The 14,339-nt window shown below is 46.9% G+C and overlaps 1 protein-coding gene and 1 pseudogene across 1 annotated transcript; both read right to left on the bottom strand.

Annotated features, from left to right (window-relative positions):
* Window positions 1-4,984: 4,984 nt before the first annotated feature.
* LOC116408000 lies at window positions 4,985-6,132 on the bottom strand (annotated as a pseudogene).
* A 289-nt stretch (window positions 6,133-6,421) lies between these two features.
* On the bottom strand, window positions 6,422-13,883 carry LOC101733875 (coiled-coil domain-containing protein 77-like). Its single transcript, XM_031894840.1, has 4 exons — window positions 13,818-13,883; window positions 12,952-13,174; window positions 6,861-6,933; window positions 6,422-6,549 (listed from the first exon to the last, which is right to left on the bottom strand). The coding sequence occupies exons 1-4, from the start codon at window positions 13,853-13,855 to the stop codon at window positions 6,437-6,439; spliced, it is 447 nt and encodes a 148-aa protein (XP_031750700.1). The 5' UTR covers window positions 13,856-13,883; the 3' UTR covers window positions 6,422-6,436.
* Window positions 13,884-14,339: the final 456 nt, after the last annotated feature.

The raw sequence follows: 14,339 nt of genomic DNA, 5'->3' as shown, positions 1-14,339 counted from the left end.
TTACCATTTTGTAATTGTATTATTGCATTGATTTGTGATTCAAAAATCTATATATTTCCAAGAAACCAGGTCAGTGGAATACACATCATTGATAGGAAAAATTACAAATATGCTTATATTTAATATGTCACAGTTGTTGCTATCTGTATTGCAGCATCCAAGTATGCAAATCATGTATATTGACTGCTGCTGGTGCTTGATTTGAGCTAACATTTCTTTTGTGTTTGCAATTAGATCTACAGAGAAAGCATCATTTATTTTTTGATCCTTCTCAACAGCACACTATTTTATTATTACAGAGAAAAGGGAATCATTTAACCATTAAATAAACCCAATAGGGCTGTTCTGCCCCCAATAAGGGGTAATTATATCTTAGTTGGGATCAAGTACAGGTACTGTTTTATTATTACAGAGAAAAGGGAATCATTTAACCATGAAATAAACCCAATAGGGCTGTTCTGCCCCAATAAGGGGTAATTATATCTTAGTTGGGATCAAGTACAGGTACTGTTTTATTATTACAGGTATAGGACCCATTATCCAGAATGCTCGGGACCAAGGGTTTTCCGGATAGGGGGTCTTTCTGTAATTTGGATCTCCATACCTTAAGTCTACTAAAGAATTAATAAAACATTAATTAAACCCTATGGGATTGTTCTCCCCCCAATAAGGATTAATTAGAACTTAGTTGGGATCAATTACAAGGTACTGTTCTATTACTACAGAGAAAAAGGAAATCAGTTTTAAAATTCTGATTTATTTGATTAAAATGGAGTCTATGGGAGATGGCATTCCGTAATTCGGAGCTTTCTGGATAACGGGTTTCCGGATAAGGGATCCCATACCTGTACAGAGAAAAGGGAATCATTTAACCATGAAATAAACCCAATAGGGCTGTTCTGCCCCAATAAGGGGTAATTATATCTTAGTTGGGATCAAGTACAGGTACTGTTTTATTATTACAGAGAAAAGGGAATCATTTAACCATTAAATAAACCCAATAGGGCTGTTCTGCCCCCAATAAGGGGTAATTATATCTTAGTTGGGATCAAGTACAGGTACTGTTTTATTATTACAGAGAAAAGGGAATCATTTAACCATTAAATAAACCCAATAGGGCTGTTCTGCCCCCAATAAGGGGTAATTATATCTTAGTTGGGATCAAGTACAGGTACTGTTTAATTATTAGAAAGAAAAAGGGAATCATTTTTAAAAATTAGAATTATTTGATTATAATGGAGTCTATGGGAGATGGCCTTTCCGTAATTCGAAACTTTCTGGATAACAGGTTTCCGGATAAGGGATCCTATACCTGTAACTGAAAAAATCACAAAAAATTAATATCAATTGCAAATTGACTAAGAAAATCTTTGTCTGTGTCCCCAGGGGCCAAACGACTGGATTAGCCTAAATTCACCCGATATCCACCACCCGTAGGTGGGGATATCGGTAGAAGATCCGCACACTTATAATCTTCCTTCGTGGGCTGAACACACTATATAATCCTAGAGGTAGAGTCAGGGTTGACTTTTACCTGCGGCTCCTCATTTAGTGTGGCAGCTCCGTCAGTCTCCCTTGTGCTCTATCCGATTCTCAGTTCTTTCTCCAGGCCATAGATTTTGTCCATTAAGTTGCGCAGTTCCCCTTGAATTTTTTGTGTCTTTTTGTTGCCCTGCCGCACTGCATCCAGAATGGCAAGATCTTGGTCTGGCCCGATGTTCAGCGTCACCTGAAAGGAAAGCAAAAAGAGGAGACCAAGATTAATTCACATCTCCTCTCACCCCCACAGGGCCCTTACCCACAGGGGTTCCTTCTTAGTTTTGTTTGAGTCGTCTCACTGTGTGTGTTTAATCTTCTACTACAGCAATAGCAGTGTTATGAAGTTTGAGCTCACTCTACTGGCTAGAAAATGTAACTGCTGCTCCAAATATCATAGTACAGGTATGGGATCCCTTATCCGGAAACCTGTTATCCAGAAAGCTCTGAATTACGGAAATCCCGTCTCCCATAGACTCAATTTTAAAACTGATTTTCTTTTTATCTGTAATAATAAAACAGTACCTTGTACTTGATCCCAACTAAGATATAATTACCCCTTATTGGGGCAGAACAGCCCTCTTGGGTTTATTTAATGGTTAAATGATTCCCTTTTCTCTGTAATAATAAAACAGTACCTGTACTTGATCCCAACTAAGATATAATTAATCCTTATTGGATGCAAAACAATCCTATTTGGTTTAATAAATGTTTTATTGATTTTTAGATTTTTTTAAGGTATGGAGATCCAAATAAAGGAAAGACCCCTTATCCAGAATACCCTTGGTCCCGAGCATTCTGAATAACGGGCAGGGGCCGGTGTAGTGGGGGGTGGAGAAGGGACAGTGGAGGTTAATGAGGGAGACAAATTTGTAACAGTTAAGAGGGGAAGTAGGGGACGCAGGGGTAGGGGGGCTGGTTCACAGCTTGTACAAACCAACAGATTTGCCGCTTTAGGTGAAGATGCTGGGGAAGACAGCTCTGAGCTAGCATGTATGGAGCGGGCTGACTCTCAGAGCACCCTGGGAGCCGGCACCTCTAATACAGGTGGGGGGAATAGTGCTAGGAAGGGAAGGCAGGCTATAGTTGTAGGGGATTCAATTATTAGAAAGGTGGATAGGGTAATTTGTCGCAAAGACCCTACATGCCGAACTGTGTGTTGCTTGCCTGGTGCTAGGGTTCGGCATGTGGTGGAACGAGTGGACAAATTGTTGGGAGGGGCTGGGGAAGACCCGGCGGTCTTGGTACACATAGGTACAAATGACAAAGTTAGAGGAGGGGGGGAAGTCCTCAAGAACGATTTTAAAAAGCTAGGTGCAAAGTTGAGGGCGAGGATTCCAAGGTAATTTTCTCAGAGATATTACCTGTGCCATGAGCAACATTAAGAAGGCAGCGGGAGCTCAGGGAGATTAATGCGTGGCTGAGAGATTGGTGCAGGGAGGAGGGCTTTGGGTTTCTCCAGAACTGGGCTGATTTCTCAATCGGCTACAGGCTCTTTGCCAGGGATGGGCTGCACCTCAATGATGATGGGGCAGCTGCTTTGGGGGAAAAGATGGCTAGAGGGAGCTGAATCCTTATGGGTTGAGCTTCTCACAGATAGTAAAGAAGCTACCAAACTAATTGTAGGGGTATGCTATAGACCCCCTAATGTAAGCGAAGAGGAGGAGGCCCAGCTCCTGTTGCAAATAGAAAAGGCTGCTAGTTTGGGGCAAGTGATAATAATGGGGGATTTTAATTACCCTGATATTGACTGGGGCAATAGTACTGCCAGGACAGTAAATGGGAACAAGTTTATAAACTTGCTGCATGACAACTTGGAGTTGGAGGACAGAGCGGGGGAGCAGGGAGTTGGAGGACAAAGCGGGGGAGCAGGGAGTTGGAGGACGGAGCAGGGAGTTGGAGGACGGAGCAGGGAGTTGGAGGACGGAGCGGGGGAGCAGGGAGTTGGAGGACAGAGCTGGGGAGCAGGGAGTTGGAGGACAGAGCGGGGGAGCAGGGAGTTGGAGGACAGAGCGGGGGAGCAGGGAGTGGAGGACAGAGCAGGGAGTTGGAGGACGGAGCAGGGGAGCAGGGAGTTGGAGGACGGAGCGGGGGAGCAGGGAGTTGGAGGACAGAGCGGGGGAGCAGGGAGTTGGAAGACAGAGCTGGGGAGCAGGGAGTTGGAGGACAGAGCCGGGGAGCAGGGAGTTGGAAGACAGAGTGGGGGAGCAGGGAGTTGGAGGACGGAGCAGGGAGTTGGAGGACGGAGCAGGGAGTTGGAGGACAGAGCAGGGAGTTGGATGACGGAGCGGGGGAGCAGGGAGTTGGAGGACAGAGCGGGGGAGCAGGGAGTTGGAGGACAGAGCGGGGGAGCAGGGAGTTGGAGGACAGAGCGGGGGAGCAGGGAGTTGGAGGATAGTGTGGGGGAACAGGGAGTTGGAGGATAGAGCGGGGGAGCAGGGAGTTGGAGGACAGAGTGGGGGAGCAGGGAGTTGGAGGACGGAGGGGGGGAGCAGGGAGTTGGAGGACGGAGCGGGGGAGCAGGGAGTTGGAAGACAGAGCGGGGGAGCAGGGAGTTGGAGGACAGAGCGGGGGAGCAGGGAGTTGGAGGACAGAGCGGGGGAGCAGGGAGTTGGAGGACGGAGCGGGGGAGCAGGGAGTTGGAGGACAGAGCGGGGAGCAGAGAGTTGGAAGACAGAGCGGGGGAGCAGGGAGTTGGAGGACGGAGCGGGGGAGCAGCGAGTTGGAGGACAGAGCGGGGGAGCAGCGATTTGGAGGACAGAGCGGGGGAGCAGAGAGTTGGAGGACAGAGCGGGGGAGCAGAGAGTTGGAGGACGGAGCGGGGGAGCAGGGAGTTGGAGGACAGAGCGGGGGAGCAGCGATTTGGAGGACAGAGCGGGGGAGCAGAGAGTTGGAGGACGGAGCGGGGGAGCAGCGAGTTGGAGGACAGAGCGGGGGAGCAGCGATTTGGAGGACAGAGCGGGGGAGCAGGGAGTTGGAGGACAGAGCGGGGGAGCAGAGAGTTGGAGGACGGAGCGGGGGAGCAGCGAGTTGGAGGACAGAGCGGGGGAGCAGCGATTTGGAGGACAGAGCGGGGGAGCAGGGAGTTGGAGGACAGAGCGGGGGAGCAGAGAGTTGGAGGACGGAGCGGGGGAGCAGGGAGTTGGAGGACAGAGCGGGGGAGCAGAGAGTTGGAGGACGGAGCGGGGGAGCAGGGAGTTGGACGACAGAGCGGGGGAGCAGGGAGCCAGAGGGCGCAGCAGGGATTGGGAGGACACAGAACAGAGGAACAGAGTGGGAGGATGCAGCAGGGATCAGGCCCTAGTTTGAGGACGCAGGGGCCTAGTTTGAGGACTACAGTCCGGCCCCCCCAACAGTCTGAGGGACCATGAACTGGCCCCATGTTTAAAAAGTTTGAGGACCCCTGTACTAAATGGTAACTCAAAGGTGAACACCCCTTTAAAAGGTATTAAGTACTCACCTTGAAGATTTCCCTGCCCACGTCTCCCTCATCTCGTATCTTTCCCAGCTCATCCTCCAAAGTCACACACTGCTCCCGGTACATTTCAGCGAGGCGATGTGCTTGTGCCAGCTGCTCTGTAAGAGACTGTATAAGAAGAGGCATAAGAACCAGCAAGCAGACCTAATACCATAATATCCTTTATTCACACATACATGGGAATTACCTTCACTTCCTCACTGTGCGAGTGCCGACTTGCTTTCTCGGCCAATGACAATGACGCAGGATCTCTCGCTCGTGTTCCCGATCTTTCTCGGCCATCCAAGATTTCTCATTGGCTCGGAACTCAAATTTCAGTTGCAGGAAATCTCTGGTGCTCTCGTACAGCAATTTCTGGGTCTTATTCAGCCTTGGAAAGATTGAAAGTGATGGTTCCAGAAGCCAGCGATGTACAACAGGGGGCTGATTTCCCCAACCCTAGGGGGCTGATTTACTAACCCACGAATCCGACCCGAATTGGAAAAGTTCCGACTTGAAAACGAACATTTTGCGACTTTTTCGTATGTTTTGCGATTTTTTCGGATTCTTTACGAATTTTTCATTACCAATACGATTTTTGCGTAAAAACGCGAGTTTTTCGTATCCATTACGAAAGTTGCGTAAAAAGTTGCGCATTTTTCGTAGCGTTAAAACTTACGCGAAAAGTTGCGCATTTTTCGTAGCGTTAAGTTTTAACGCTACGAAAAATGCGCAACTTTTCGCGTAAGTTTTAACGCTACGAAAAATGCGCAACTTTTTACGCAACTTTCGTAATGGATACGAAAACTCGCGTTTTTACGCAAAAATCGTATTGGTAACGAAAAATCGCAAAACATACGAAAAAATCGCAAAATACCGATCATTACGAAAAAAACGCAATCGGACTCCATTCGACCCGTTCGTGGGTAAGTAAATCAGCCCCTAGGTGTAGGAGACCTATGGATTTCTCTACTTTTCTCACACACTCACTTATCTGTCATAGATTTCATTTTGTCCTGGTCTCTTTGGTGCTGCCTCTGGGTTTCTTCCATGCGGACCTTCCTGTCCTCTAACAGAGTCTCTATCTGCTCTTTGGATAGTCGTGTCTGCTCTTCCAGCTGGGCCTGCAGCGCCTCCATCTGGTCAGAGGAAAAGATAACAACTTGAATTCAGTTGACTTTCAAGAAGGTAGTCTTGTAATCCAACAGCAGGAACACCAATCTGGGTTGGAACTATGGGTAGGCAGAAAAGGCAGCTGCCTAGGGCGCAATGATGGCGGGGTGCCAGGCAGGAGCCTTTCCTGCCTACCCCTAGTCCACGCTCCTTTGTCATTGCCCCCAGGGGCAATGACACATCGCAAGTGGCCGACCGGGTTGCCTAGGGCTTCGCCTGACCCCAATATCTGTTTCACACATTACATGAACAGAATGACCCAAGGAATAATTAAATATTCAAACGCAGCTTCACCTGAAGCAAAAGAATCTGGGGATCTTCTTTCTTGCCCTCTTTGCTTCTGTCTTGCTTCCCCGGTGCTTTCAGGGGTGCTTGTTTGGTACCTGTAAGTGGAAAGCAGCGGGTCACCTACTGACATATATGAAAGAGTCATACTTTGTAGATTGTAAGCTCTTTTGTGCAGGGCCCTCTTCACCTCCTGAATCGGTTACTGATTGCTTTATATGTTACTCTGTATGTCCAATGTATGGAACCCACTTATTGTACAGTGCTGCGGGATATGTTGGCTCTTTATAAATAAATGTTAATAATAATACTTATAGAAACTTAAAGCCATGGCTTCTTTATATAAAAGAAAAAAACATTGAAACGAAGGCCAGGTTTAAACACATTTTAAAGCACACAAGTCACTAACCTGCCTGGCCTGAACGTTGCAGTTTCCGGGCGTATGGATCCCCAGACTGAACAGCACGTTGGGGAATGGTGACCTGCAATCGCAGACGAATTAAAGGGAAAGTTAATTTAAGATAAAAACCTGGGCTGATTTTTTATTTTTATTAGCAACCTACCCTGGAATTTGGAAACCCATCAGTGCCCACCCAATACTTATGTCGTTAGGAAGCTCAGAATCTCCCTGTTGCTTGTTACATGGCCAGGCATATCTAAGACAAAACCGAGAAGCTCACATGGATATTCTTGTTATGCGGCTGAAAAATGGGTTACTGTTATGGGTTACTGCCCAGAGGCAAACCAGCCCAGTGTTGTTAATTAAGCACCAATGGGTTCCTAAACAAAGAGGACATCAGGAGACAGGACACTGATGACAGAGTTGAGGACCGTCCTCCTCCTTTATCCCACCATTCCAGAAGGGAGCCAGTTTGTAATAAAGAGAAATAAGCTCTAGAACATAACCTACTAACAACTCTCAACAAGACTAAGGGCAATTTTGAACAAGAGTTGGGGGGAGGGAAGCCCTGTGTCCCCCTTACGACTGGAGAGAAAAGGATTTAACAGTAAGTACATTAATCTCCTTTTCTCCCATGTCTAGGGGGACACAGGGACCGTGGGGACATTTTTGACTGGTGTCTGCCATTTATTTATCAATGTCCGCATTTGATCATGAGCTGGAAAAAACACAGAGATCTTATGTTGTCTCCTGAATAGCATTAACCCTTTTACTGCCAGCTGTTTTGGTCAAAGCGGAACTTGTATTGCCAGACAGTTTTTGAACATTTTGCACTGTTTCACTTTAGGGGCCTTTCCTCGGAGGGACTTTTAGTTTACCCAGGAAAACAATATATCGTTTTTTTCAGAACAACCTAAGCTTTAAAAATATGGTAGAATTTTTGTATAATTCAAATTCTCTAACAAGATATAGGCTTCTAAATGTGTAAAAATAAAAAAAAATCACATTTTCCATAATATAAACACACATACGAGAAACAAAAATTATTTTATGCACAAATATACAACTGATTTGGAAAGTCCCATGTCTCCTGAACGTGCCAATACCAAATATATATAGTTTTATGGAGATTTGTCACTTGTATAGGTCAAAAACTCCCAGCAGTACAATACCAAGTTTCAAAAGCACTGCTCCAGAAAGCTGCATACTTTAGATTTCAAGGACAAAAATTCCACTAACAGAAGGTTTATCCCAGAAAATTGGACATTTTTGGAAAGAACAGATTCTGGGGAATCCAGAATAGGCACAACTGTCTGTCTGCTCCAAACTATCAAGTCGCAATGCTTTCTTAAAGTTATTGGTTTTTATCAAAATTTTTGATTTTTTTAAAAAATTGCTTTAAAGCTTCCAGTCTATAGTATTTTATCTCCTACAGGTCATAAAGTAACCAAATAAAACACCCTAAATATGAATGCCAGGGGTCCACTGAACAGTTTGATGCCCAATATGTATAGGTTTACCTCAGTATGTGGCATGTAGGGGCCCCAATGGGAACATACCCCCATATGATCTATCATTTCAGCTCCTGCAAAATCAACACATTTACATCATTATATGTGGGATAAAGCTAGTAAAAAGTATGCTCACCCCAGAAAGTCATATATTTTTGGAAAGTACACATTCCCCCGAATCTAAAATGGGTACCCATTTCTTTCTACTCCAAAGTACCAAGCCACACAGCTTTTCTAAAGTTAGCAATTTTGATGACATTTCCAAAAATCCCCTCAAAGCTTCCATTTTGCAGCATCTTATCTCCCACATAGCGTTAGGTACCAAGATAAAACCCTGAATTTGAATGCCAGGGGTCCCCTGAACAGTTTTATGCCCAATTTGTATAGGTTTACCTAAGTATGTGGCATGTAGGGGCCCCAATGTGAACATACCCCCATATGATGTATCATTTCAGCTCCTGCAAAATCAACATATTTACATCCTTTATGTGGGATAAAGCTACAAAAAAGTACACCCCAGAAAGCAATATATTTTTGGAAAGTACACATCCCCCCGAATCTAAAATGGGTAAACATTTCTTTTTGCTCCAAAGTACCAAGCTGTAAAGCTTTCCTAAGTTTGCAGATCAGCCCCCCAGCCCAATAAATAGTGACTGTCTGTAGCAACTTAAAGCCCCCCTGGCATTCCCAGTACCCAGAGGCACAAACAGCCCCCCCCCCAAGCCCAATAAATAGTGACTGTCTGTGGCACCTTACAGCCCCCCTGGCATTCCCAGTACCCAGAGGCACAAACAGCCCCCCAAGCCCAATAAATAGTGAGTGTCTGTAGCACCTTACAGCCCCCCTGGCATTCCCAGTACCCAGAGGCACAAACAGCCCCCCCAGCCCAATAAATAGTTACTGTCTGTCGCACCATACAGCCCCCCCCTGGAATTCCCAGTACCCAGAGGCACAAACAGCCCCCCCCAGCCCAATAAATAGTGACTGTCTGTGGCACCTTAAAGCCCCCCTGGAATTCCCAGAACTCAGAGGAACAAACAGCCCCCCCAGCCCAATAAATAGTGACTGTCTGTGGCACCTTACAGCCCCCCTGGCATTCCCAGTACCCAGAGGCACAAACAGCCCCCCCAGCCCAATAAATAGTGACTGTCTGTAGCAACTTAAAGCCCCCCTGGCATTCCCAGTACCCAGAGGCACAAACAGCCCCCCCAGCCCAATAAATAGTGACTGTCTGTAGCAACTTAAAGCCCCCCCTGGCATTCCCAGTACCCAGAGGCACAAACAGCCCCCCCCCCAAGCCCAATAAATAGTGACTGTCTGTGGCACCTTACAGCCCCCCTGGCATTCCCAGTACCCAGAGGCACAAACAGCCCCCCCAGCCCAATAAATAGTGACTGTCTGTGGCACCTTACAGCCCCCCTGGCATTCCCAGTACCCAGAGGCACAAACAGCCCCCCCAGCCCAATAAATAGTGACTGTCTGTGGCACCTTACAGCCCCCCTGGCATTCCAAGTACCAAGAGGCACAAACAGCCCCCCCAGCCCAATAAATAATGACTGTCTGTGGCACCTTACAGCCCCCCTGGCATTCCAAGTACCAAGAGGCAAAAAAAGCCCCCCCCCCAGCCCAATAAATAGTGAGTGTCTGTGGCACCTTACAGCCCCCCTGGCATTCCCAGTACCCAGAGGCACAAACAGCCCCCCAAGCTCAATAAATAGTGACTGTCTGTAGCAACTTAAAGCCCCCCTGGAATTCCCAGTACCCAGAGGCACAAACAGCCCCCTTCAGCCCAATAAATAGTGACTGTCTGTAGCAACTTAAAGCCCCCCTGGCATTCCCAGTACCCAGAGGCACAAACAGCCCCCCCAGCCCAATAAATAGTGACTGTCTGTAGCAACTTAAAGCCCCCCCTGGCATTCCCAGTACCCAGAGGCACAAACAGCCCCCCCCCCAAGCCCAATAAATAGTGACTGTCTGTGGCACCTTACAGCCCCCCTGGCATTCCCAGTACCCAGAGGCACAAACAGCCCCCCCAGCCCAATAAATAGTGACTGTCTGTGGCACCTTACAGCCCCCCTGGTATTCCCAGTAACCAGAGGCACAAACAGCCCCCCCAGTCCAATAAATAGTGAGTGTCTGTGGCACCTTACAGCCCCCCTGGCATTCCAAGTACCAAGAGGCACAAACAGCCCCCCCAGCCCAATAAATAGTGAGTGTCTGTGGCACCTTACAGCCCCCCTGGCATTCCAAGTACCAAGAGGCAAAAAAAGCCCCCCCCCCAGCCCAATAAATAGTGAGTGTCTGTGGCACCTTACAGCCCCCCTGGCATTCCCAGTACCCAGAGGCACAAACAGCCCCCCAAGCTCAATAAATAGTGAGTGTCTGTGGCACGTTACAGCCCACCTGGAATTCCCAGTACCCAGAGGCACAAACAGGCCCCCCCCCCCCCCAGCCCAATAAATAGTGACTGTCTGTCGCACCATACAGCCCCCCCCCCTGGAATTCCCAGTATCCAGAGGCACAAACAGCCCCCCCCAGCCCAATAAAGAGTGACTGTCTGTGGCACCTTACAGCCCCCCTGGCATTCCCAGTACCCAGAGGCACAAACAGCCCCCCTCAGCCCAATAAATAGTGACTGTCTTTGGCACCTTACAGCCCCCCTGGCATTCCCAGTACCCAGAGGCACAAACAGCCCCAACCCCAGCCCAATAAATAGTGACTGTCTGTGGCACCTTACAGCCCCCCTGGCATTCCCAGTACCCAGAGGCACAAACAGCCCCCCTCAGCCCAATAAATAGTGACTGTCTTTGGCACCTTACAGCCCCCCTGGCATTCCCAGTACCCAGAGGCACAAACAGCCCCAACCCCAGCCCAATAAATAGTGACTGTCTGTGGCACCTTACAGCCCCCCTGGCATTCCCAGTAACCAGAGGCACAAACAGCCCCCTTCAGCCCAATAAATAGTGACTGTCTGTGGCACCTTACAGCCCCCCTGGCATTCCCAGTACCCAAAGGCACAAACAGCGCCCCCCAGCCCAAAAAATAGTGAGTGTCTGTGGCACCTTACAGCTCCCCTGGCATTCCCAGTACTAAGAAGCACAAACAGCCCCCCCAGCCCAATAAATAGTGAGTGTCTGTGGCACCTTACAGCCCCCTGGCATTCCCAGTACCCAGAGGCACAAACAGCCCCCACCCCAGCCCAATAAATAGTGAGTGTCTGTGGCACCTTACAGCCCCCCTGGCATTCCCTGTACCCAGAGGCACAAACAGCCCCCCCAGCCCAATAAATAGTGACTGTCTGTGGAACCTTACAGCCCCCCTGGCATTCCCAGTACCCTGAGGCAAAAACAGCCCCACCCTGGCATTTCCAGTACCCATTCTCACTGGGCTTGTAGTTATGTGTAACTGTCACTGTGTCTGTCTTTCCCTTTCCCTTCTCTGCACTGATGGTTCTGAATCCTGATAAAACACCCCAATATCCATTCATTCTTCTTTCTCACTGGGTTTATAGTTAAGTGTAACTGTCACTGTGTCTGTCTGTCCCTTTCCCTTCTCTGCACTGCTGGTTCTGACTCCTGATACAACTTCCCAATATCCATTTATTCCTCATTCTCACTGGGTTTATAGTTATGTGTAACCGGCACTGTGTCCGTCTATCCCTATCCCATCTCTGCACTGCTGGTTCTGACTCCTGATACAACTTCCCAATATCCATTAATTCCTCATTCTCACTGGGTGTATAGTTATGTGTAACTCTCACTGTCTGTCTGTCCCTTTACCTTCTCTGCACTGCTGGTTCTGACTCCTGATACAACTTCCCAATATCCATTCATTCCTCATTCTCACTGGGTTTATAGTTATGTGTAACTGTCACTGTGTCTGTCTGTCCCTTTCCCTTCTCTGCACTGCTGGTTCTGACTCCTGATAAAACTCCCCAATACCCATTCATTCCTCATTCTCACTGGGTTTATAGTTATGTGTAACTGTCACTATGTCTGTCTGTCCCTTTCCCTTCCCTGCACTGCTGGTTCTGACTCCTGATACAACTTCCTAATATCCATTCATTCCTCATTCTCACTGGGTTTATAGTTACCGTATATATTCGAGTATAAGCTGAGTTTTTCAGCCCCCAAAATGTGCTCGAAAAGTAACCATCGGCTTATACTCGAGTCAATACATTTTTCCAGTTTTCTTAGGTAAAATTAGGAACCTCGGTACCTAGTTAGCAGAGCTAGGGCGATGCGTGGCACATGGCTTAGAGAAACTGGAGAATGACACAAACCATTTGCAGGAAAACATACAATGCTGCCTTGCAGAACTGAGCTCCTAGGTTCAATTCCAGCCAGGGCACTATATGCTTGCGTGGGTATCCTCTAGGAACCCCAGTTTCCTCCCACACTACAAAAACATACAGGGTTCTCTAAACTCCTGGTAAAAGTGACCACAGTGGGTGTGAATTGTAAGCTCCACCGGGACTGATGAAATAATGTACTAAGTGATCTCTGTACAGTGTAGTCGAATACACCAGCGCTATATAAAGGATAATAATAGTTATCAGCAGTATTGCTCTTTCTAGGGCGTATACTGACCTGCTCCTCAAAGGTAGCTTTGTATTGCTCCAGTTGCTTTACCAGATCCTCATGTTCCTCATCAAACTCAGCGATCTTCTTGCGGTAATACTCTAACAGCTCTCTGGACGGCCGCAGGAAAGCCAGGCACTCGTTGATTGGAGGCAGCGGAGTGGAGTCCCCTCGGTTCTTCTGGGTGTGGCTGGAGCTCATGGTGGTATCTTGAAGGGAAGGAGACCTGTACCTAACAAAACCATATAGATAAAATCATACAAGCACCTCCAACTTTAGGATCACAATTTTGCATTGAGAGCAGCCTATTAAAGGTATGGGACCTGTTATCCAGAATGCTCTGGACCTGGGGTTTTCCAGATTAAAGGTCTTTCTGTAATTTGGTTCTCTATACTACAAATCTATTAAAAAATAATTTAAACATTACATAAACCTAAAAGGATTGTTTATATAGGATTTATTATATCTTAGTAAGAACCAATTACAAGTTACTGTTTTATTACTACAGAGTTTTTTTGGAAAATGTTACTTATTTACTTACAAAGGGGTCTATGCGAGACGGCCTTCCTATAATTCGGAGCTTTTTGGATAACAAATTTCTGGATAATTGATCCTATACCCGTACAAACGATCCAGGGTACTAATTTCTCTGTCAAAAATATGTTACCCATGACATATATATATATATATATATATATATATATATATATATATATATATATATATTACATTCCCAATGATTATGAGTGCGCATAATCATTGGGAATGGATATTGGATAAAACTAAGTGCAGCACCCGTTTGTGAATTGTGAATGTGGACTGTTCATGGGAGTGCGGACCTTACGGTGTTATAAATAAATTGGATTTTGACTTACCTTCCTTCATTCATGCCACGGTGGGGTGAAAAGTCCATATTTTCCAGCCTTTTTCAATTCACAGCTACAGAAAAAAGTGAAGACATACAGAGATTAATTGATAGGAACAAGATAAAGGTGGTAAGTGAATTGCTAAAAACGTACAGATGGTTGGCTAGTATGGTCAAAATTGGCCTAACATTCCCTAACCAAATATACTGTAGACTGGTTTAATAGGGTTAAAGCCGGACAATAGGTGGGTAGCCTAACTCTCTTGCTGGGAAATCAGTGAATACAAAGGGTATCTTCTGTATAACCCCCCGGGGGCCAGTGCTGAGGGCAGCAGCTTCAGGGGGTGTCTATATAGGATTTTTTATTTGCCATGGATACATATAAGGGACCTATCATGGCTTATGGGATGCTCAAGGAGAACTAAAGCTTAACTAAAGCAATAGGCTAGAAATGTTTATGGGTTATGTTTTGGCCTTCTGTACCGGCCCAAGGCAACCACAGCCCTTTTGTGCCTTCAAAGATGCCCCCAGA

This window comes from Xenopus tropicalis, chromosome 10, assembly GCF_000004195.4.
Source record: "Xenopus tropicalis strain Nigerian chromosome 10, UCB_Xtro_10.0, whole genome shotgun sequence".
Lineage (NCBI taxonomy): Eukaryota > Metazoa > Chordata > Amphibia > Anura > Pipidae > Xenopus > Xenopus tropicalis.
The sequence above is the reverse complement of the archived record's forward strand: the minus strand, read 5'-3'. Positions and strand labels throughout refer to the sequence as shown.

Coding starts and splice junctions, on each gene's coding strand:
- LOC101733875 (XM_031894840.1), bottom strand. CDS start 13,855: ATGGACTTTTCACCCCACCGTGGCATGAATGAAGGAAG. Junction 13,175..13,817: donor CGTGGCATGAATGAAGGAAG/GTAAGTCAAAAT, acceptor TGGTTTTGTTAG/GTACAGGTCTCCTTCCCTTC. Junction 6,550..6,860: donor GCAACGTTCAGGCCAGGCAG/GTTAGTGACTTG, acceptor TTCCACTTACAG/GTACCAAACAAGCACCCCTG.